The sequence below is a fragment of the Stenella coeruleoalba genome, assembly GCF_951394435.1.
Source record: "Stenella coeruleoalba genome assembly, chromosome: 10".
Lineage (NCBI taxonomy): Eukaryota > Metazoa > Chordata > Mammalia > Artiodactyla > Delphinidae > Stenella > Stenella coeruleoalba.
This window is the reverse complement of record NC_137156.1, coordinates 22,381,915-22,406,096: the sequence shown is the minus strand read 5'-3', so window position 1 is coordinate 22,406,096 and position 24,182 is coordinate 22,381,915. Positions and strand designations below refer to the sequence as shown.

General features: G+C 44.4%; 2 protein-coding genes across 2 annotated transcripts; one reads left to right on the top strand and one right to left on the bottom strand.

The window, feature by feature from the left end:
• Positions 1-2,589: 2,589 nt before the first annotated feature.
• TRIM40 (tripartite motif containing 40) lies at positions 2,590-14,684 on the bottom strand (the record flags this gene model as incomplete). Its single annotated transcript, XM_079933371.1, has 4 exons — positions 2,590-2,724; positions 3,020-3,241; positions 4,110-4,205; positions 14,340-14,684. The coding sequence occupies 4 exons, from the start codon at positions 14,682-14,684 to the stop codon at positions 2,590-2,592; spliced, it is 798 nt and encodes a 265-aa protein (XP_079789497.1).
• A 4,205-nt stretch (positions 14,685-18,889) lies between these two features.
• LOC307192385 (E3 ubiquitin-protein ligase TRIM31-like) lies at positions 18,890-22,131 on the top strand (the record flags this gene model as incomplete). Its single annotated transcript, XM_079933214.1, is given in 4 exon segments — positions 18,890-18,917; positions 21,606-21,748; positions 21,750-22,108; positions 22,110-22,131. Coding segments are annotated over 4 exon segments (552 nt in total).
• Positions 22,132-24,182: the final 2,051 nt, after the last annotated feature.

Sequence of the window (24,182 nt, the reverse complement as noted above, 5' to 3'; positions counted from 1 at the left end):
TTTCTCTGAGACATACAGCTTCCTGCCTGGTAGCTATATCCTTCTTTTTCTGAACATCCACACTAGGCACTTTCTCCTTCCCCTCCCTTAACCCCCCGACTTCCTGCCCCCAATCCATCTGGCAACAAGAGTCCAGACTGGTTTTCCTTAAACACCACTTGTTCCTTTCACTCCTGACTCAAAACCCTTTGATGACTGCCTATGTTTCATTGTCACTCATCTAACCCTTTGCTTGACTTCTGGTCTTCCCCATTCCCGAATATTCCAGACTGACTGGGTCAGTCTTTTCGTACTCCTACAAACGTGCTGAGGCCTTTTCCTACCTCCGCGCTTTCATCCGTGGAGCTGTCCTGACCAGGATGGTCTCCACCTTTCTCTCCTGCCTGTCCAATTCCACCCCCACGAAGCCAACCCCAGCCTCACTCGTGTCTCTCCTCTGAATCCCCACTGCCCTTAGCAACTAGGACACTTAATATCCCATCACACTCTCTTGTCATTCCATCTGTGTTTATTCTGGTTCCATAGCTAGATTATAAGCTTTTGGCTGGAGACGTAGAATAAGAAGATGGAATTAACACATTTAAATGTTTCCAACGTGTTAGGCACTGCAGCAGGCATATATAATAACATTTAATTCTTACAACAATCCCAGGCCATGAGTATCATTATCCTCATTTTAGAGGGGGTAGGACTGAGGTGCAGAGAGGCTAAGTAACTTGTACAGGGTTACAGAGGTATTAGGTGTCAGGACCGGGATTGAACTCAAGTCTGACTTGTGAGTTTTTACTCTTTACACCGCAATGCAGCATCTCCTTGTAGCCATGTTTTATTCTTTGTATCCTTCAGTGCCAAGTATGCTATTGACCATTTCTGCAAGGGCTCAGTAATACTAGTTAAAGGTCCCCTTTGTTAATCATGGAGCATCAAGAAGGGCCCTTAGGACTTCTCTGGTGGCGCAGTGGTTAAGAATCTGCCTGCCAATGCAGGGGACACGGGTTCGAGCCCTGGTCTGGGAAGATCCCACATGCCACGGAGCAGCTAAGCCTATGTGCCACAACAACTGAGCCTGCGCTCTAGAGCCTGAGAGCCACAACTACTAAAGCCCGCGCGCCTAGAGCCCGTGCTCTGCAACAAGAGAAGCCACCGCAATGAATAAGCCCGCGCACCACAACGAAGAGTAGCCCCCACTTGACACAACTAGAGAAAGCCCGCGCGCAACAACGAAGACCCAGTGTAGCCATAAATAAATAAATTTATTAAAAAAGAAAAAAGAAGGGTCCTTATACTTTCTATTAATTTATTCATGCATCCACTTAATAAATTTCACTGGACACCAACTATGAGCCCGGCGCTGTCCTAAACCCTGGGGACACAAAGACAGTGTACTGTCTTTACTCACCCAAAGAAGTGATGCACAAATAATTAATATACAAAGGTATTATTCATTGCTCCATAAAAATTTCCACAAATTTAGTGTCTTAAAACCACACAGATTTATTATATCATAGCTTCTATGACATCTATTGCCTCACAGTTTCTGTGGGTCAGAAATTTGGGCTCCCTGCTTAGGGTCTCACAAGGCTGCAATCAAGGTGTCAGTTGGGCTGGGTTCTCCTCTTGAGGCTCGACTGGGGAAAAGTCCATTTCCAAGTTCACTTAGGCAGTTGGCAGAATTAATTTTCTTGCAGCTGCAAGACTGAGGGCCTCTGCTTCTTGTTGGCTGAAGGCTGGAGGCTGCTCTCAGCTCCTAGAGGCTGCCTGCTGGCCACAGGACTACCCACGTCATGAATCCAGCAAGGAGAGTTTCAAGAGTGAGCGTGTTAGCAAGGAGGCATCCCATCCATGTAATACAGTCTGAGAAGGGACAGCCCATCCCCTTTGCCATATTCCATTGATTAGAAGCAAGTCACAGGTTCTGCTCACACTCAAAGAGAGGGGATCATACAAAGGCATGAACACCACGAGGGGAGCATCATGGGAGGTCCCTGTAGAGTCTGTCCACCACAAAAGTAATGTAAGCTCCAGGTGCGTTGTACAGACAACAGGTGCTACAGGAGCTCAGAAGGAATATTTCTGCCAACAGACGTGCCAGCTCCATAGGCAGAGGTGGCCTCAGCACTGTGAACTCATGCCATCCAGGTACTCCCATTTTAATATGAGATTGTGAGAGATGGGTGCTACCGTCAGTTCACAGGCAAAACGGAGGTCTTGAATCCTGACTTCTGCAGTGGGAGCCTGGTTCAGGAGAGAGGCTGTGACTATTGTCCAGGTATCAGAGGGTCAGGCATCTGATCACAGCTGTGGCATGTTCAGGAGGTGGCAGGCCTGAGGGTGCACTGGGCAGACCTAGTGGGAGGCTGGACAGGTTGGGGGAAGGAGAGCCAGGAGGCTGAGGTGAGTCTGAGAGGAGCTGGTCCAGGGATGAACTGGTCAGAGCTGCTGAGGATGACTGGTTAAGTGAGTCATTGATTCTTTTCTCTAAGTTGGGATAAATAACCTCTAACTGCTCTGGAGCACTCCTAGAAACAAAGAAATCCTTCAGTATATTCTGTTCAATCTTCCACTTTCCATGTAGTCTGAAGATGCAAGTTAATGGAGCAGTGGAGCTCCTTGACCGTGAGAAAGCCCATACACACATCTATGTTTGTGTGGGTTTGTGCTGTGTAAGCACATGTGGGAAGGGAGATGGGACGGCTCATACCTGTTCAATAAGTCACTGGCGTCCTAGGAGAGAGAAAGAGAGTGAGAGTCACAACCAGTTCTTAGGTTCCTGTCCCCTCCAGTTCCCTCCCCAACCAACTAGTGGATGGCACCCTGGGCTGTCACCTTGAGAACCGGAGAGGATAGCACCCCTTCTGTGTACCCGCCTCTGCTGCAGCAGCATTGTGCAGCCTTGGACAAGCCACCACCACGTGTCACAGAGAAGACTCTCCTTACACCTCCCAGAGGGATGCTACAGGTAGGCTGCCCACTATTTGGGGAGAATCCCAGGCTTCGGGAGGCACCTCAGGGTGTGCACCTTCAGCAGGCTGGCATCCAGTTTCTTAGCCATCCCCTCCAGTTCAGTGACCAGGCTGCTGAGTTGAATCATTGCCCTGGAGATACCAGGGATTCTGGACACCTCTGCTGGCATGTCCTCCAGCTGGCCTGGCCGCTGAGGGAGGGCATCCAGCTGTCTCCTGGCTCGGTGTTGACGCTCCAGTTCAGCCTCCAGCCTGTGGGTCCTACAGTCTGCCTGAAACTCCAGAAAAGGGGCTCCCTAAGATTCAATGTCAGATGGCTCCCTCTGGACCTTCAGTCTCTGAACGTTCCAAGCGAGAATGCTGATTTCTCAGTCCTCCTCCCCTCATGGCATTGCCTCTGCATGTTATGGGTATTACAGGGGGAGCCGTGTTCCTCAAAAATGAAGGGACACCTCCCCGCGCACCTCACACCCTTGTGAACATCCACAGATGCCATGTCTCACACACACACACACACACACACACACACACACCCCACTCAGCTATATCCTTCCACTGACTTTTTTTTTTTTTTTTTTTGGTGGTACGCAGGCCTCTCACTGCTGCGGTCTCTCCCATTGCAGAGCACAGGCTCCAGACGCACAGGCCCAGCGGTCATGGCTCATGGGCCCAGCCACTCCGAGGCATGTGGGATCCTCCCGGACCGGGGCACGAACCCGTGTCCCCTGCATCGGCAGGCGGACTCTCAACCACTGCGCCACCAGGGAAGCCCTTCCACTGACTTTTAACCCCCTTCATGTCATAGGGTGAGGAGAGACCCCACATCAAAGTGAGCAAGCAACAGAAAGGTAGATGGTCAGAGACAGAGAAAGAGACCTATGGTTTGTGGAGTAGTTTTCAGTTGATGGGCTGCTTGTCTCCTTTGATCTTCACCGAGAACCAGGTGGAACACGACTGGCTTTCACTGAACATATAAACCACATGAAGGTCAGAGGGCTTGACTTGCCCCAGGTCACTCAGCCAGCAAACCCCAAGGCCGAGCCCAGCACTTGTGTTTCCAGCCTCCAGGCCCTCCCCCAACAGCAGGCTGCTCCAGACAGACAGATGATCAGACCGGAGTCCTTCCTGGGACTCTGCGAAGCCCACCTGCATAGCTTGCAGTCTCTCCTCCTCCTGAGCCCTGAGCCGCTGGAGCTCGCAGATGTCCTTTCGGAGCTTCCTGATCCTGCGGTTGAGTCGTTCCTAGAGAGACAGACACCTCTGCTGGTCAGACTGGGGGTGAGGGTGGTGCCCGTGGAACACACGGCAGAGAGGGGGTGTCCTGATCCCAGGATGAGGCTAACGTAAAATTCTGCCTAAAAAGAGGCAGCCTTCTATGCATCATGCTTGGGTTAAGGAACACAAGAGTTTATTTAATGGATAGTGATGGCAAAAAGCAATAGGTAATTTTTAAAAGAGACTTAACTACATAAAAATAACAGATAGTAAGAGAACCTTTTCTACTTGACTTCAGGGTGTTTTTCTCCTGACATCTAAGAGTTATGTGCTGATCACTGGCAACCCTCACTATTTCTCATCAACAAGTGAAGCCAATCTGGAGAGACCTGACTTACAGAGGAGATGAAAAACCTCTGGTACCACTCCCCTACTCTGGCTGGGAGGGACAAGAACTCTCTATTAGAGCAAACCCACAGCCCAGGAAGGCATGGAACCTCTCTCTAAATCTTAAATCAGTGTCTGGATGGGTCACGGTGTCCTGGAATCTAAGGGTATAATGAATCATTTCAGTTTCTAAAACATTTACTTTCAGATCTTGGGTAAACTATGTAGAAAGCAAATATAAACAAAGCTGATACTGATATCAGCATAAGCCTTTAATGAATCAAAATGGAAGAAAGGCGCAGGGTGGGGGGTGTCAGCAAAAGAGTCTGGAAACGTTCTTCTTGTAACCCTTGTTACCTTAGTTACAAAATATATTTGTGTACCAGATAAAAGGGTGTACAAAGCCATAGTAATAAAACAGTATGGTACTGGGACAAGGACAAATAGAAAATGGAAGAAGAGAGAGCTCAGGGACAGACCCATGTTTACAAAAGAATTTTAAAAGAAAAAAAAAGTAAAAAGAAATGAGTCACAGGTATGAAATGTGCAATGTGGAGAATACAGTCAAAAACTGCGTAATATCTTTGTATCGTGACATACTGTAAGTAAACTTATCGTGGTGATCATTTTGAAAGGTATAGAAATATTGAATCACTATGTTGTGTAAGAGGAACTCTCATGATATTGCAGGTCAATTATGCTTCCAAAACAAACAAACGAACAAACATAGAAAAAGAGATCAGATTTGTGGTTACCAGAGGTGGGGAGTGGGAGGACGGGGAATTGGATAAAGGCAGTCACAAGATACAAACTTCCAGTTATAAGATAAATAAGTACTAGGGATGTAACGTACAACATGATAAATATAATTCCCACTGCTATATGTTATATATGAAAGTTGGTAAGAGAGTAAATCTTGAGTTCTCATCACAATAAAAAATTTTTTTCTATTTGTTTAATTTCGTATCTATATGAGACAATGGGTGTTCATTAAACTTATTGTAATAATCGTTTCATTTGGTATGTAAGTCAAATCATTATGCTGTACACCTTAAACTTACATACTACTGTATGTCAATTATAACTCAATAAAACTGGGAAAAATAAGATAAAATAAAAATAAAAAGCAATACACAGTTCAGTAAGAGAAGGGACAAAATCTGTAGGAGATGGTGTTGAGGAAACTGGCTACAACAACAGGGAAAAATGAAGCCAGATCCCTATCCAGGACCATATGTGAAGGCAGACTCTAGCTGGATTAAAGACAGTGTGAAAGGAAAACCACAAAGTTAATAGAAAATAATGTTAAAGAATAAATTTGTGGCCTGGGGGTAGGGAAAAATGTCTTAGATAAAACCCCAAAAGCACAAACCATGAGAGAATGATTTAATTTGATTACCTCAAAATTAAATATCTCTGTTCAATGACAACTTTATGGACAAACCTAACAGAGAAATGACAGACTAAGAGATAATATCTGCAAAGTCTAAAACCAACAAGAGACTTATATATAGAATATAAAAGGAAAGCCTAGGGAATTCCCCGGTGGTCCAGTGGTTAGGACTCAGTGTTTTCACTGCCATGGACCGTTTCAATCCCTGGTCGGGGAACTAAGATCCCTCAAGCTGCAAGGCACAGCCTAAATAAATAAGTAAATAAGAAAATAAATAAATAAAAGGAAAGCCTAGACATCAATAAGAAGACAGGAACCCAAGAGAAAAACTGGCAAAGAATATGGACAGTTAATTCACAGACGAGGGGATGCCCAAACTCACCTGTGATTAGAGAAATGGAAACTAATACAATGAAATGTTATTTGACCCCCATCAGAGTAATAAAAATTAGACAACTGGATAACACCTGGGGGAGGTGGGATGTGTGTGGATATAAGGACCACACTGTGGGCTGGTGAGATGTGCACTGGCACAGCCCTTCTGGCAACGGTTCCGGCCACCTAGGTGTGCTTTCCTCTGTGATCCAGTGATCCTGTTTCTGAGTAAAAACCCCAGAGAATTCCTAGGTTCTAAGAGAACATGTCCACTACAGCACTGGTTGTGGTAACAGAGAATTGGAATCACATAAAGTCCATTCCTGGGAAATGGATGGGTAAAATATGGCAGGTGCCCACTATGGAACACAGTGCATGTGTCAGAAAAAATGGACTATGGGACCCACAAAACATGGACTGATCTCAAAAAAGTGGTAGAGTGAAAAGCAAGAAATAGCACGAAGCCCATCATATAATTTTGTTAATTCAATATACAAGCACACCGTGCAGCAATGTGTGTTTTACCAAACTGTCTACAAATAAAAATACAACAAACACTTTAAGTGGTTGTCCATGGAAGAGGGAGGAATGATGATTAAATGGAACAAACAAAACATGAACAGGATGTGTGGACTAAAGATAAGAGTGTGCTATTGACTGAAGAGTGTGTGTTTCATTAAGTAAATCCTTCTCACCTCAGGTCAAAAAAAATTGGGGGGTGGGTGGATTTTGTTGTTGTTGGCTGTTTATGGGGAATGTTTCTTCTTTTTGTCATTTTGCCTCATTTTCTCTTATAAACTCTTAAAATGTATTGCTTTTGGAAAAGAAGAGTCCCACATCACTGGAGATGTACAGGTAAGGCTGGAGGTGGACGAGATGACTGTGAAAGTTCTTTCTGGCCCTGAGATTCAGAGGGTGAAACCAAGGTCAAGGGGCTGTGGGTGAGACTTCAGCGAGGACATTCAAGTAAACAAACAGAAAACAGAGGAGACAATGATGTCACTAGGAAATTATTATAAAATGTTTCATGTCACTGGTGTTACCTGCAGGCATTTCCCAGCAGACAAGGAATAAAACAGTCATAGAAGGAGGGGAAGGAAGTAAATGGGCATCTTGGATTTCACTCAAGGGCCTCAACGGTGAAGGCGGAGGCTGGAGTGCGGTGGGGAATTGTCTGTGTGAGCACGAAAGTTCAGGTCTCGAAAAGCTCAAACAAGCAAGCAACTTTCACCTTGCTACCCCTTCCATCTACTCTCTCTGTTCTCACAACTACATTTCTTGAAGTAGTTGGTTCTTGCTGTCTTCATGTCCTCGTGGCCCCTTTGCTCCTCAGCATCTGCTTTTGTTTCTCATCATTCTTTTGGAACTGCTCTCTCCAAGGTCACGGTGATCCCCAGGAAGGAAACCCAGAGGTGCCTTCTTCTCAGGCCTCCTCTTCTTGGATGTGATTCTACCCACCCCACTCTCCCGACCTCCCACCCCCGGCCTTCCTTGACCTTCCTGAGGTTGTTTCTTTAACCCTCCTCTTTCTCTAAATGATGTCCTTAACTTCAGGCTTCAGATTTTATCATAATTCCCAAAAACTCTTTGTCCTAACAGTCAATCCCATGTTTCCAGCTGAGACTTAAGTATCTCCTACTGCCCTACGGACAGCTCAAACTCAGTTTGGAGTAATCAAACTTATCTTCCTCTTCCCCACCCTCTTCCACAATTCACTACTCTTGACCACCATATTTCTGTCCTTGGACTCATCCTTCTGTCTGTCATTCAGCTTGAAACCTCAGTCATATTTTATTTTTTACCTGTGCTACTACTGTCTTCAAAAGGGTTTCTCATTATCAAAGATAAGCCCGAACTCCTTAACTCAATATCCAAGGCCCTCTGTAACCCAATTTACATTTCCTGGGTTACCTCTCTCTACTCCCTCCCTGTTCTCCGCACTAGCCAAACAGAGCTGCTTGTGGTTTCCTGGACACACCCCCACGCAGCCATGCCTCTTCTTGGCTTTTCTTTTACTTCCTTCTGCCAGGAATGCTGTCTATTGCTGCCTGTCAAAGTCAGGTCTGTTCTTAAGATCCGGTTCAAAATGTCAGAGTCCTGTCTTCTGGAGTAGTTTAAAATTTAATGAAGAGTTTAAAGTCAACTACAGAGATTGTGTAAATGAAAAAAGGAAGCAAAGATAACAGCAATAAAGATAACGCATGAAAAACGAGAATAATTCAGATCTATCATTTAAAATATTCAAAATGAGTAAGGTAAAGTCCCTCGTTTTTCAAAAAATATTTATTCATCCATTTTTGCATTAAGGTAATATTTGTGTAAATAAGGTACTCATTAGAATTAGAAAGCAAAATTCTACAAACTTTTATCTTCCTAAAATATTCCTCGGGGGAAAAAAAGACACATTGAAATATAGGGCATAGTGCAAGACCTGTTTTGTCTTGATAAATATTTTTTAAAGTCTGTGATCCTATCAGATATCAGATAAAATGTGATTTCACAGTAAAAAAATTGACCGAAAAGGACATTAAGTAGTGAGGAAACATGAGAACATAGCAACATTTAAAATCCTTCTCAAATGGCTTACTAGGACTTCCCTGGTGGTGCAGTGATTAAGAATCCACCTGCCAATGCAGGGGACACAGGTACGATCCCTGGTCGGGGAAGATCCCACATGCCACGGAGCAACTAAGCCCATGCACCACAACTACTGAGCCTGCACTCTAGAGCCCATGAGCCGCAACTACTGAAACCCGCACCTAGAGCCCGTGCTCTGCAGCAAAGAGAAGCCACTGTAATGAGAAGCCTGCGCACCACAACGAAGAGTAGCTCCCGCTTGCTGCAACTAGAGAAAGCCCACGTGCAGCAATGAAGACCCAATGCAGCCAATAAATAAATTAAAAAATTTTTAAAAAGGCTTACAAAACGCATCAAAGAAAAAGTGGTTAACAGGCAAAAAGGTATCTTTCCCCCAATACAGTCACACACACACAAAAAAAGAACAACTTTCAAAATACATGCTCCTCACAGAACAAAAAGTGCCCCAAAATATGGATAAGAATGATATCACCGATTATATTTTATGAGGAAAAACGGTGTTGATGACTAAACCTGACAATGTCCACATGATTGTGCATCTAGAAAATGTCAGGAAATTAAGTTAAAGGATATATGAACTCAGCAAAGACTCTCAGCGGCCATGGCTCATGGGCCCAGCCACTCCGCGGCATGTGGGATCTTCCCAGACCGGGGCACAAACCCGTGTCCCCTGCATCGGCAGGCGAACTCTCAACCACTGCGCCACCAGGGAAGCCCCAAAAGTCATAATTCTTAATGTAATCAACAAATTTAATGCAATGCCAATTAAAATTTCAGGGATTCTCCATAAAACTTAGAAACATTATATAAGAAAATCCTTCTGGAGACTTCCCTGGTGGTCTGGTGGTTAAAACTCCTCATCCCCAATGCAGGGGGCCTGGGTTCGATCCCTGGTCAGGGAACTAGATTCTGCATGCCGCAACTAAGAGCCTGCATGCCGCAAGTAAAGATCCCACATGCCACAACAAAGATCCCGCATGCAGCAACAAAGATCCCACGTGCTACAAGTAATACCCAGCAGAGCCAAATAAATTAAATTAAATTAAATTAAATTAAATTTAGAAAAAAGAAAATCCTTCTGAAAAGACAGTCAGCAAGACCATCAGGTTACAAAAAATTATTATTTGACAAAGATGCTACTAAATTTAAAAATAAACCATAAAGCAATAAGTATCAAAACTATATAATAACTTTAGAACAGAAAAAAATAATCAATGGACTAAAGTAAGAAAAATACCACTATTATAAGAATTTAATTTATGTCAAACCAAAAAGAACATATAGATGTGAAAAGGACTCACAGAAATGTTTGAGGGACAACTGTATACCAGAATAAAGAAAAAATAACTTTATTGTTTGATAAAGGAGTCATCCTTCACACAACACAGTATATTAAATTCCAAATAAGCCAGGAATTACTTAATCTTTAAAAATGATACAGACCTAATATCTATCTATCACCATACTAGATAAATTTCTGAGTAAGACATGGAGATTTTATTTCTTAAAAAGAATAGAACTGATTCAAGTACAAATTCTTAAAATTTTTGCCCCAAAAATGAAATAAAAAGAAAAGAAATATCGGAATAGGAAAAATGAAGGTTAAACATAATTAGTATAGCTTATTATCCAAAAGATAAACTACTCTGACGCACTCATGTAGAATTTATGCCCTGATTCTAAGGGGAAATGTAGACGGTGAGTCTCCACGTGGAGAGAAACCTCACCGCCAGCATAGTAAAACAACTTCAATCATTGTCACGCACTTGGAAAACCAGCAAACCACATTGAAAAAAGTGATTGACAACAACATAAGTTGGGCAGTAGGGAAACAGATGTACAAAAAAGACATTGCAAATTTTTCAGTCTTCTGGAGTGCAGTCAGGCAATACGTAATTCCTTTAAAAAGGACACAATTTACAATATTTACAATTTAAAATATTTAATTTACAAAATTTAACTCAAAGGAATAGAGGCATAGTGAGAAATCACAAGAAATCTTTATTTCAAAACTATGCTGTCAACATCTACAAACACACTCAGGGTCTCCCATTGTAATCAGTCCTTTGAAAATACCTTCAACTCCCCAGACTTTGGCTGTCCTCAGGCAGCCTCATGAAACTCACTAAATCCCTAGTTTCAAAACTCAAACGGGTGCTCTATGCTGCCTGCCAATTCCACTGTTTCACTTGTAGGTTCGCTTTTCCAAATTCTACCGCGACTTCTCTTCTCTTTTCAAACCTTTCACACCTCCACCTCTACCCGCACTGCTGATGTCCTTCCCTCACATATTATTGAGGAAATATACCCAAACACTCGGGTCCTCTCCCAAACTGCAAGACTCCCTCCCCTTGCAGAGGCCTTCTTTTGTTCCCCACTGTTACAACGGAAGAAGTGTGCCTCCTCCCAGCCCAGCATCCACTTCTCTGCTGCCCATCTTACTGGATGGCCCAGCATCATTCAATGCACTCCACCATTGTTTCTTCTTCTTCTTTTTTTTAATATTTATTTATTTGGCTGCATTGGGTCTTAGTTGCGGCACGCGGGATCTTCCTTGCGGCATGTAGTGTCTTTCGTTGCAGTGGGCTCAGTAGTTGCAGCTCACAGCCTTAGTTGTCCCTCAGCATGTGGGATCTTAGTTCCCTGACCAGGGATCGAACCCTCGTCCCTTGCATTAGAAGGCAGATTCTTAACCACTGGATGACCAGGGAAGTCCTTCTACTGTCACTTCTTAACAGATTCTTCTCTCTTAGCATCTAGAACACCACTCCCCTTGCTTTTCTCCTGCCTTGCTAGTGGCTTGCTTTCAGTCTCCTTTGCTGGGTCCCCCTCCACCTTACATCTAAATGATGGCCTTTCTAAGGACCTTGCCCTGGAACTTCTTTTCTCTCTAGGCTCTCTCCTGAGGATATTGCATCCATTCCCTTGGATTTAAATATTATCCTTATTCTGATGGAACCCTGTCTTAAGTTCTGGGAATACTAACCCAGACTCTCTTTGGAGATCCAGATTTCAAAGCCAGCCACTTAACTAAGATCCTACTTTGATGTGTCTCAACTTGGACTTGACTCGTCCTAAATGAAACTTGATGTGTCATTCAAACCTGTTCTCCCCAGTCCTTATCGTTCCATCATTCATCCAGTTTCTCAAATCAGAAACTCATGAAGTCATCTTTGATTCCCTTCATTCCCTCACCCCACTTTAATCTGTCAGTAAATCCTGGCAATTCACACTCTAATTATAAACTCTTCAAATATAACAAGGCTTTTCTGGATCTGGGGCTCCCAAATCTGTGCTTCCCTTCTGCCCAGTCTTTACATTGGCCACCTTCCCTTTTTCCTGATCTCAGCACCGGTGCCACCTCCTCCATGAGGCCCTCACCAACCACAGGGGTCACCCATTACTCTCCATCTCAGACTCTTGTTTGTTTTCTTCTTAGCTCATACGAGACTTGTAGTTTGTTTGATTTCGTGTCTGTCTTTCTTATTAAACTGCAAAGACCCTGGCAGGAGGGATGGCATCTGACTTGTTCATCATTGTACTCCTAGCATGTATGGTAGTTCCTAATACATAACAGGAACATAAGTCTTTCTTAAATGAACAAATATTGTTATTTATTTATTTTAGTTTTCCTGTCATAATTTAAAGGTAAACTTGAGGACAAAGATTATGAATCATATTTATACTTCCTACAATACCTAGCATGGCATCCTATACAAAGCACAGGCCTGAATAAATCATTGAGTGAGTGAATAGATTTTTCCATCTATTCACTGGCCCATCAGCAGGTGGGAGAGCTCTCCCTGCCCTCCTGTGGTGCCCTGCACTTAAAGGGAATGATGTTAGAACCAGAGAAATTTGCCTCTTTGGCTTTCTGAGTTATTTCTCTACCTTCCCATAGTCACCCTCAATCTGGACTCCCCAGTTTCTCATCCTGTATTATAACATGTTCAAAAAGCCAAGTATCTAAAAGAAGACTTGGAAATTCATCCTTCATTATTGGATAGAAAGACACCATGGTGAAAATATGTCAATTGTCAATCCAATCAAATACTAACTGAATTGGGGATGGGGGTAGAGGATAGTTGGGAAAAAAATGCTAAAGCTAACTGGCAAAATAAATATATCTGAATATCCACAAAAATTCTGAAAAATAAGAATATTGTGAGGGTTCCAAGAGCTACCTGACATTAAAACACATCGCAAAGGTACAGTGCTTAAAATGGTTTGACACACAAGCAGGAATGGATAGAAGAATAGAACGGAATGGAGAGTCAAGAAAATGTGCAAGTCTATACGTACCCATGGCAGATTAAGAAGTCGGCATTCAAATCAGTGTGGGAACTATGGATTATTCAGTAAATAGTGATAGGAAAAATTGATCAAAACTTGGAAGTTAGGTTATTCTTTCACCAAAATACAGCTTGGATATTCTAAGTCCTCCAAAATATATGTTGAAGGATACTCATTACAATATTCCATGAGACCTCAAAACAAAACAATAACCTGGAAATAGCTCAATATCTGCCAATTTATAGTACATTCATAGAATTGAACACCATGCAGTTGTTGAAAAGAATTCATAAGATCTAGATGTACTGATGGGAAAATGGGATAATGTCCAAGATGTATTTTGAGATGATAAAAACGAGTTACAGAAAAATATATAGAGAATCCGTGTGTGTGTGTGTGTGTGTGTGTGTGTGTGTGTGTTTTAGAGACTGCATTCATACACACACACACACAAGTTTCTGGAAGAATGATACACAAAAATCTAACAGTGGTTACCTCCGGGGACTGAGAATGGGGGAACGCAGGAAGAAAGATTTTTAGTTTTGACTTTATACCTTACAGTGTTGTCTGAATGTACTAGTTTTATGATAAAAAAATTTAAAAATAGGATAAAAATAATCACTATAGAAAGGAAGGAAAGAAAAGATGAAGAAGGAAGAGAGAGAGAGAATCATGTACTAATTTCCAGGTTTCAATGTATTTACAGGTTAATCATTAGGATATATAAAACCTGATTATATTTCTAGCCAATTTTCTAGTACTATCAAACAGTGGAACCATACAGTCTTAGTACTAAAAGAGTTTTGTATTATTTAGTCCAACTCCTTTGCGCTACAGATGAGCAAAATGCAAGGAGCTCATGCTTCCTGGGAATCTGACATCGTGTGACCGTATCTCCTCTTAGACTCCTATTAATGCATTGAAACTTTAACATTAGTAGCAAGATAAACACAGAAAAGTGAAGACAAGGGTCCGAAACAGAATAAAGCAGAAGAAACAAAGAAGAGTGTCAGTTACTGAGCCTCTATGATACGTCAGGCATAAAGGACAGGGAGTAGGAAGGAGTAACTCAGGGAGGTGGTGGCAGAGGGATGGCTGTGATGACCCCGCCTTACCTTGTAGTGGCTGATGGCATTTTCAATGGCCAGTTCACAGTGAGACTTGTGTTCAGGGGACACCCGGCATTCCACACACAGAAGACATCTGCTCTCCTCACAGAACCAGCACACCTTCTTCTGGTGGCTGTCGCAGGTATAGCCGGCCCCCAGGACCCCCTCGGAACAGGGCTTCCGGCAGAGGGGGCAGTTGAGGACCCCAGAGGCTGAGGCCTTCTCCAGGTGCTGGGCCAGGCATGCTCGACAGAAGAGGTGTCTGCAGTCAGTGCGCACCGCCTCCTTCAGGCACTCCTGGCAGATGGGGCAGATGCCCTCTTCCCGGCTGTCCTCCCGCAGAGGGATCATGGCCTCCACCTCACACTGCCAGCCTCCCATCTATAGGGCCTCCTTCTCCACTGGAGCTTTGGACAGCCTGCCACCCTAGACAGTCCAGGTAAGATGGCCCAGCTGGAAGGAGGCGGCCCTGGAGCGGCTCAGAGGACCTGATTCAGCCCTCCAACTGCAGGCAGCTGCCCACTCTCCATCAATAGAACTGTAGCACGGACAACAGAAACCACCATTCTGCAACAAGTTTCAGAAACCAATCATCAACTTTGACACACACCCTCTGGTTTCCTTGTCTTTACTAAACTTGAAATCACTCCTTTTCACACACCTGGAGGAAGCAGGTGATTCAAAGACCAGTTTTCCTCTTCAGAGCTTTCTGTGCATATTTTTACAGCTCAAAGTTAAAAGGCCAGAGTATCCTGGTCAGAAGCCAGAGATTCATAAACTTAAAAGTTGAACGTCTTCTCTGATTTGCCCTCAGTTGAGAGAAGCTGGCAGGAGTTTATCAAGTACCACACTGTGATACTTGCAGGCTCGCGGTCACACTCTAAGAATTTGGCTACTGCTGTCAATTAATACCCGACTATTTGCATCAGCATCTCTGTCAGCTGTTCATTCCCCCAACCAGCATCCCTCTCACAGTTATACAGATTCTGCAATGAAAGGGAAAGAGACGGAGAACAGGACATAGAGCAGTTTGGAGACCTTTTCCCTTCCTTTCAAGCCATCTCCAAAGAAGACCCAAAGAAGAAAGTACTCCCCCATCCCCACTTCACTTAAACACTGCATTCAACACTCAGTCCCTAAGCCTCTTGCCTAGTCCTCCTCCAGAAAAGCTCCCCTGGTATCCTACTTCAATTTCTCTTGCCACGACATCAGGCCATGATCTCATGCTCCAGATCTGGAGAGATGGCCAGCAGGTGAATGGTTTTTAGACCGTGCTGATTATATATGCTCACGCGTTAGTAAACATGGGGGAGAGGTGACAAGGCCCATCTTCCCATGGCTGGGTGACTGATCTAGGGGAGGTGGAAGGTGAGATGGACTTTGGCTGGTGAAAGGTGTGGCTTGTTTGCACATGGGGAGGAGGAAAGTCTTGGTGCCTCTGATGTAAGTATGACATGAAGTGAGAGTCAACGCACAGAGAGCCTCCGCCTAGGTACCTCGGGATCCAGGCGTCAGAGAACCACAGCATCTGCTCAGGATACCAGAAAACCAAGTGCCCAGCCACTGTCTTCCAATTTCCCTCCAGTCAGTGGTTTCAGCACCGATGCTGGGGCCCCACAGGGGACAACACTAATGAGAGTTGCCAGCTGAGGCTGTATTAGAAGGTCCAACATTCTTGTTCAAATCTCACTCCATACTATCCTTCCTTAATCCCACTTGACCACTGTCTGCTGTAGGGTTTCTATTAAAAAGTCACTTTCCCCGTAAGTCATAGTTCCTTGGCCTTTTTATCAAAGGGGATAGCTCCCTCGAATCTCAGGGTCATGGGTGGGGTGAGCATCTTCCTCACTCCATACACCACCTCCTAAGCGTGAGGTCCCCAGAGCCAGAAAAAAGCCCCTATGTGTGGAGCTCTGGTCGCCCACGCTCTCCCTCTGCCTTGCTGTTCTCCACAGAGCCAATTCCCTTGATTTGCTGAGGATGAGCCATTGAGCCCTGTGAGCCACCCATGTCCTGCCACCATCCTGGGTGATTTCAAGGACGATGTAGATGACCATCAACACTGAGGTCTTTCAGCTCATTGACATGCTCACATCCAGCGACCTTTACTTTTGCTGCCCACACTAGTGACCATTGTCTTGTCCTTGGCAGAACAGACTTCACCACCTGACATCACAAATCTAGGCATCGGACTCATCTTACATCTCTCTCCCTAAGCTTCTCACTAACACATCTGTTCATCAGTCTCTAATCCTTGACCCCTCCACATTCCTCATTTGTCACATCTTAGGAGATAATATGAGAAACAAAAATGAGGAGAGATTAAGTAACCTGCCCAAGGCCACAGAGGGGTAAACAGAGAGTTGGGATTCAGATCTGGATCTCTGTCATTTTAGCCCACATGCCTCATCACCACAAAATGTCATCTGTTCACACCTTTCCTGGCCCTTAGAAGGAGTTAAGTAAAGCCTTAATAAATGGAAAGGTGAATTTTCAGATAGATTGATAACTGGATTCTGGATAGACAGATGAAGAAATTTAGAGTACTGACCATATGGTAATTTCTTTTATAGTTATTTAGGTACTTTTCTTGATTTTCCTACTTTCTTATTGAGCAAGTTGAAGGCAAGGACCCACTGTACTTAACACTAATTTAAGAATGATTCAAATATAGGGACTTCCCTGGTGATCCAGTGGTTAGGAGTCTGCGCTTTCACTGCCGAGGGCCCCGGATTCAATCCCTGGTTGGGAAACTAAGATCCCACAAGCCACGCAGCATGGCCAAGAAAACAAAACAAAACAAAATGAAAAAAAAAGAATGATTCAAATATAGAAATCATACAAGGATAGACAGATAAATTCAATCATATTTTAAAAGATCTGCATGGGGGAAAAATCTACAAAAACAATGTCAAGAGACAAATGACCAGAGGAAAGCGTAAAAAGAAAACATATTAACAGCTACCATCCAAATCAAAGGGCTAAAAAAAATAAAAAATCAAAGGGTTAATCCCCCTAATGCATAGAGAGCTCTTACAAAAGAAAAAAAAATTAACTACCAAGGATGAAACTGGACAGAGGAAATGAACAGATACTTCATAGGAAAAAATATCTCTAAAACATATGAAAAGATGCTCAGTCTCTCCCACATGAAGAAAACACACATTAAAATGCACTAAAATTAGATGTCTGGCTGTCTGGAGAACGGGGGTTGGAGGTTCCCATTGTACCTTTTAAATTTGGAACCAAGTAAGGGTATCATCTATTTAAACAATTACTTACATTTAAAGAAGAAGAAGCATCAGTGGTTAGAATGAAAGGAATTCTGAACTACCCAAAAGATCCGGATTATGATCCTAATTCTGAGATTTAGAGCTTCATGTTCTGAGACAACCACGACCACAGTCTCCTTGCCAGGAAAGGGGATCAAACGTCACAGCTGGGAATGGAGGTTCTTTATAAATTATAAACCAATGCACAATTGTTAGGGGTTATTATTATTCCCCTGCCTCACAACCTATTCAGATAGCTCCTTGCATATAGCAGGCCATCGATAGTTTTTTGTTTTTTTTGTTTTTGTTTTTGTTTTTGCGTTACGCGGGCCTCTCACTGTTGGGGCCTCTCCCGGAGGCGCAGGCTCAGTGGCCATGGCTCATGGGCCCAGCCGCTCTGCGGCATGTGGGATCTTCCCGGACCGGGGCACGAACCCGTGTCTCCTGCATTGGCAGGCAGACTCTCAACCACTGCGCCACCAGGGAAGCCCCATCGATAGTTTTTGAATGAGTGATTTTACCTGATTTTGCCTACTTCAAAGTATTGGAGCCAGGGGCCCGGTGATTTGCATCTTTTCCCTCTCCTTCATCACTTCTTTCCTGGCTCTGCTCGACACTTTCCAGCAGAGAAGCCCTTCTACCTCTTCTTGCAGCTGCTCTAAATTCTCACATCAGTTTAAGTCCAGCTCAACGTCCCAGTTTCCTGCATGAAACTTTCCTAGCTACTCAGTCGTCATCCTTCCGGGGCCTCCACTTACAGTGGGCAGGTTGTTCACTGTTACAAGAGCAGCCAGGAGAGTGGATGAGTCGGAACTGGGACCCAGCCCACAGTCTACTTACCAAGCCATGGGCCTCTGCAGCCAAGAGCATGACTGGCCCTGAGGAAGGGGAGGGGCTTATTCTAATTTGCACAAAGGTGTCAGAGGGACTTGCAGGTCTATATACCTCTCTCCCTTTTATGAACCACCTCCTAATTTATTACCATTACATTTTTTGCCAACTTCCCTGACTTTGGCTCATGCTTAGCTCCGTGAGGGATGGGACTATATCTTCCCATCTTTGCTTACCCTCTGATGTCTTGCCCAATGCTGGGCATCTTAAGCCACTCTTTCAAGTCTCCAACTAAATCCTAGTGATGCTTTCTCAGCCCACATCCAAACTGATGACTCTGAAACATGAGATCGTCAGCAGTCCCTTCCTTGAAATTCTCGTCTCTGCTGGCTGTTGGGTTCCCTATCACCTCTCTTACCATTCATTACCAGAGATCCGCTCCCTCCTAGCACAATGAGGTGGAGCTACATGGACTTTGAAGGTAGATGGGCCAGATTCAGACCTCCACTCCACCACTTTGCAGCTGTTAACCTTAAGCAGGTCCTGTAACCTCCCTGAACCCCAGGACCATCCAGATCCTTATCTATGGTCTTCATGTACTTACCAAGTTTAAATTCCTGTGCATCCTTGAATGTCTCATCACCACCTCAACTTCAATTCTAAATTATTCTAACCTGGATTATTTGCGACCTTACCCAGAACAGGCAATAAAAAGTGTCCTTCAGCTGTGTGTTTGGCAGCTCTCAGTGGGCAGTAGGTGGCGTTGTCTCCCAAGACAGGACCTTATTTTCACGTCTCTGGGAGGGAGAACGACTCAGGGCACTGGGACATTTCATTAAAAAATGATAGTTTCAAATCTGGCCTTGACATTCCTCAGAGCAAGGAATACCTGGCGGTGGAAAGTTAGCTCTGAAATATGCAGATCCAGCAGGAGGGAGGGAGGAAGGAGAAAGGGCCTTCAAACTATGTAAGAGGAAGAGGGGTACAGCCCAGGAGAGACAGCCTGCAGAGCAGCAGAAGGCAGGGACCAAGGAAGAAAGTTCGCCAGTGAAAGATGTCCTGTGGCAGAAATAGCCAAGAATTTTAAAACACAAAATGTAATATTGAACCTTTATCTGCTCCACGATTATGAAAAAGGAGGTAGGGGTGGGGGGAACAGGAGCTCAAGATTTGAAACTCAGGAGACATGGAGAATTCAGCAGAGGCCTTAGGAGCTGCTAATGAAAGTAACACGTTCTTGGTGGGACCTCCTGGATTCTACCCAATGGCATGGAGGAAAGTACAGCCTGAAATGTACTGAGGCTATTAATCATTCAGCAGGTTGATAGAGTCCTTATTTTGAGTCCTATAGAACAGCTTCTCCCGAGAAGCACAGCCAGATGGACCTGTATGGATGCTTTGGTTGTAGAGGTTGCAGAAAGGGCTGAATCCACCCTGAGTGGAAAGTGTACAAGTGGCTGACTTACCATCAGTACTTGGTTGGACACACCTATTTTCAACAAAAGGATGGAGCTATACAATTAGCAAAATAGGGGAATTTATGAAATTCCAAGCTCACTGAGGCAGGGAGAAAAATGAAAAGGAGCTAGCAAGAGCAGAGCGTGACATTAGGTGAGGTGTTGAGTGAGGGGCAGACAGAAGCGAGACCCCAGCAGAGAGAAGACTTCAGAGACAGTGTCCCTGAGTGGAGCTGGGCTGAGGGAGGTGGGGGTAGTGTTGACGCTTTGGAGAAGGAAGAGGGGGTTCTCAAGCAAAAAGAGGAAGATGACCTGGAAGCCCCAGCTTGGCTTCTGCTTATTGCTTTGGCTGTGGTACCCCCTAGTGGATAAAGGAAGTCACTATAGTTGACTGCTCCGGTCCCCTTTTTTTTTCTTTTTTTAAAACTATTTACCTAGGCATAAGTTCAGCCAGGGTAGACTCTAGAGACCAGTAAGGACTGCCTGGGCCACAATTCACCTAACTCATCCCCATGAACCTGGTCACTCTTTCTCCTCTTCCCCACATTCCCACATCCTCCATCTCTCCCCACCCCCCATCCAGCAGGAAAAATTAAGTAATATTACAGTAAGAGGGTGTGAGATTAGACGACAAATCAGACAACAAATCAGACAACATATCAGACAACAAAGTAGACAACAAATGAGACAACAAATTAGACAACAGGCAGAATGAGGCCCCAATTCCTAAGTCTTTGGCAAAGACTGGAACCACAGCCACTCAGGCAATTGGACAGGGCAGATGGGGGCCTTCTAGCCTTGACAAACTATAACTTAATGTCCAAATCCAATTAAAAGTGTGCATGTTTTGGGACCTCCCTGATGGTCCAGTGGCTAAGACTCCACGCTTCCACTGCAGGGAGCGTGGATTCGATCCCTGGTGGGGGAACTAAGATCCCCCATGGCCACGCGGACATAAAAAAGAAAAAATAATAATAATAATGGGGACTTCCCTGGTGGCGCGGTGGTTAAGAATCCGTCTGCCAATGCAGGAGACATGGGTTCGAGCTCTGGTCCGGGAAGATCCCACATGCCACAGAGCAACTAAGGCCGTGTGCCACAACTACTGGGCCTGCGCTCTAGAGCCCGCGAGCCACAACTACTGAGCCCACGTGCCACAACTACTGAAGCTCGCGTGCCTAGAGCCCGTGCTCTGCAACAAGAGAAGCCACCGCAATGAGAAGCCCGCACACTGCAATGAAGACCCAACACAGCCAAAAATAAGTAAATGAATTAAATTAAAAAAAAAAAAAAGTGTGCTTCTGTGGTGAGACTGGGGCTGACTATCCCTCCTTCTGCATTCCACCCCTCCATTTATGCCTGTTTTTGAGGGGCTGCACTTTAGAAAATTACTCGAGCTCAGATAGCCTGAGCTTCGACATCTCTTATACAAGGCTCAAATCTTCTTCTAGATATGAGGACCACAGGAAATGGGGAAGGAAGAGGAGATAGTCTCAGCTGAGTGTTGAAATGACACCCCCTCACCACCACTGGAGAGCACCCTCAGAGCAGCATATGGTGAAATTTAGGAATTAACTTCGAAGAGGGGGAGGGAGGGATAGGACTTCTCTGGGGACAAAGAGGACTGTGACTATGAAGAGAAAGCTATCCTAAAGGGGGCTGGACGACTTGACCTGGGGCTGCCCCTCTTTCTCCTCCTTATCTTCCCGCAGCCTCAGTGACCCTAGATGCGGCCTCGGCTCACGCGGATCTCATCATTTCCCAGGATCTGAAGACAGTGACGCTGGACCAGGTTTCTCAAAGCGGCTGGACTGAGCCCACCGACCCTGAGCGCTTCCATCCGTTCCGCTGTGTCCTTGGGCTTGCCAGGCTTCTCCTCCGGCTGCCAGGCCTGGGAGGTGGAGCTCCAAGGGCCCGGGGGCGGGGGCTGCGTGGTGGGCGTGGCCTCAGAGCCAGTACCACGGAGGGGCATGCTGGCGTTGGAACCCTTAACCGGCTTCTGGACACTACGCATCGCAGGCTCCGAGTGCCAGGCGCTCACCAAGGCCGGCACCCGGGAGGATCTCTCGGTCTGTCCCAGGAAAGTGGGCGTCCGCGTGAATCACGAATGCGGGGAGGTAGTCTTCTACGACGCCACTACCAGCAACCACATCTACACCTTCCAGGCCTCCTTTCCAGAGCAGGTCTTCCCCTTCTTCCGGCTCTTGTTTCCCGGCACAGATCACCTTGAGTCCCTAGAGTTGTTCCTTTGCCTTTCTCTCCGTCTCCTCCCCGTTCCTTCCTCTCTTTGGGATATGCTGCAGCTGGCAGGTAGGGTTGAAGCTAGACTTCCAGGAGCAATTTGGGAAGGTTACACTCTTCGGGCTTCTTGATCCAGGCCTGATGCCCCAGTACACCTCGGTCGAAAAGAAAGCTTCAAATCCACGAAAAGACTCCACACAAGGCTATTTATTGTCGCACTGTAAATCGATAGGTGATATTTGAAAACTCTGCAATGAGAAAGTTGGTTGAGAACCAGATACAGGGGACCAGACAACTGACTTTGGGCTGCGGCTTTCTCCTCCTCCAACTCATTCCCCGAAGCCCCTGGGTGCCCACGCGGGCTTGACCCATCTGACCTCATCCTTTCTGGGGATCTGAAAAACATGGCGCTGGACCACTGGATGTTGTCTCCCCAGGCGACTCAGTCAGGTCTGCCCCCCTCGCCTTCTATCCATTTTGCAAATGAGGACTATCTGTGTATTATTTTATGATGACCTCCAGGATATATTAAGTGAAAAAAACAAGGTGGAGAACAGTGCACACCGCATGCTACATTTTACCTAAGGAAAGGGGAAATGTAAATATACATTTTGGGGGGCTTATATTTATTTTTTAAGTGGAAGGATAAACCAAAACCTAACAAAAACAGTTACCTGTGGGGAGGAAAGGAAAACCAGGTGGAAGAGATGGAAATTAGTCATTTCTAAATGTACTTTGTTTTGTATGTTTGGCTTTGGAATCATGTAAATGTTTTACATCACTATAAAACAAAATTAAGTTAAGACAAAATGAAACTAACTGTGTGTGTAGTTGGTAGCTTAAACTCTCGGAAGTTGGTTACTCCTTAGAGAGGAGTTATTTTAGGTGACTTTAAAATGCAGCAATTTAGCTGTATATCCCCAGTGGAATGTAGCCTAATGACAAAAAGAGGTGAAAATAAAACTTAAATTTTTCAGTTATCATCTGGGTAATAATATTTTTGTTGTTATTCTGAATATATTATATATTATGTACATGTACATATATACACATATATAATAGGATAAAAAAATAAGCAATTATGTTAATGTTACCAGGAACCAAGATTTTCAACCTGAAAGATTAGGTTTTCTCTTATGATTATGACATAAAAGAAGAGAAATAAAAACACAGTGATCCCAAATTTGAATTGGAAAATCAGTATAAACTCATGATGTGTTTTCTCTTAAAACATAATAAAATGTATTTCTTAGTTCCCTTCATAAAGAAGGCCTAATATTAATAGCCTATCTGGATACACTGAGCAAAAGCACTGCTTACATCCAGATGGTGATCTTATTATTTCCCACCAAAAAGAAAACGGCTCCTTGGGACTTCCCTGGTGGTCCAGTGGTTAAGACTCCTTGCTTCCATTGCAGGAGGCATGGGTTAGATCACTGGTCGGGGAGCTGAGATCCCACATACCCCGCAGTGTGGCAGGAAAAAAAAAAAAAAGTTTCCTTAAAGAACTGGCTAATTCTAGGTCTGGGAGGAAAAATATACAAGATGATTCCGGAGCACCTTGTCACATCAGATTGTGAGAAAGCTACTGGGGTCATGTCAAAAATGATTCAGGAGCCAACATGAAGGGTTAAAGATGGGATACTTTTGGCATGAATAAGGATAACTGCAATTGATTGAGACACGTCATATATGCAAAAAATTCCATCAGTTCATCATGACAACTAAAAACTAAACTCATTGGTCATTTTTTGGAGAATGCTAGGAAACTATACCACTATCTGAACACTGGTAAATACTCAGTTTTTTATGCTATCATTCTTGTACAAATATATCTAAGAATACCAAATGGTTGAGGGACAGTTTTTATTACAAACTCCAGCTAATAAATGAAGACAGAATGGAAGAATATCATTCTTTCGTAACACCCAATGAAATAATGGACCTATGCAATAATCATCAACAGCTGCTAGAAGCATATGTGAAAAGCCTATGGGGAATCTTACAATGATGAATCAGGCTGACAACCCCTGAACGCACTGATCAAT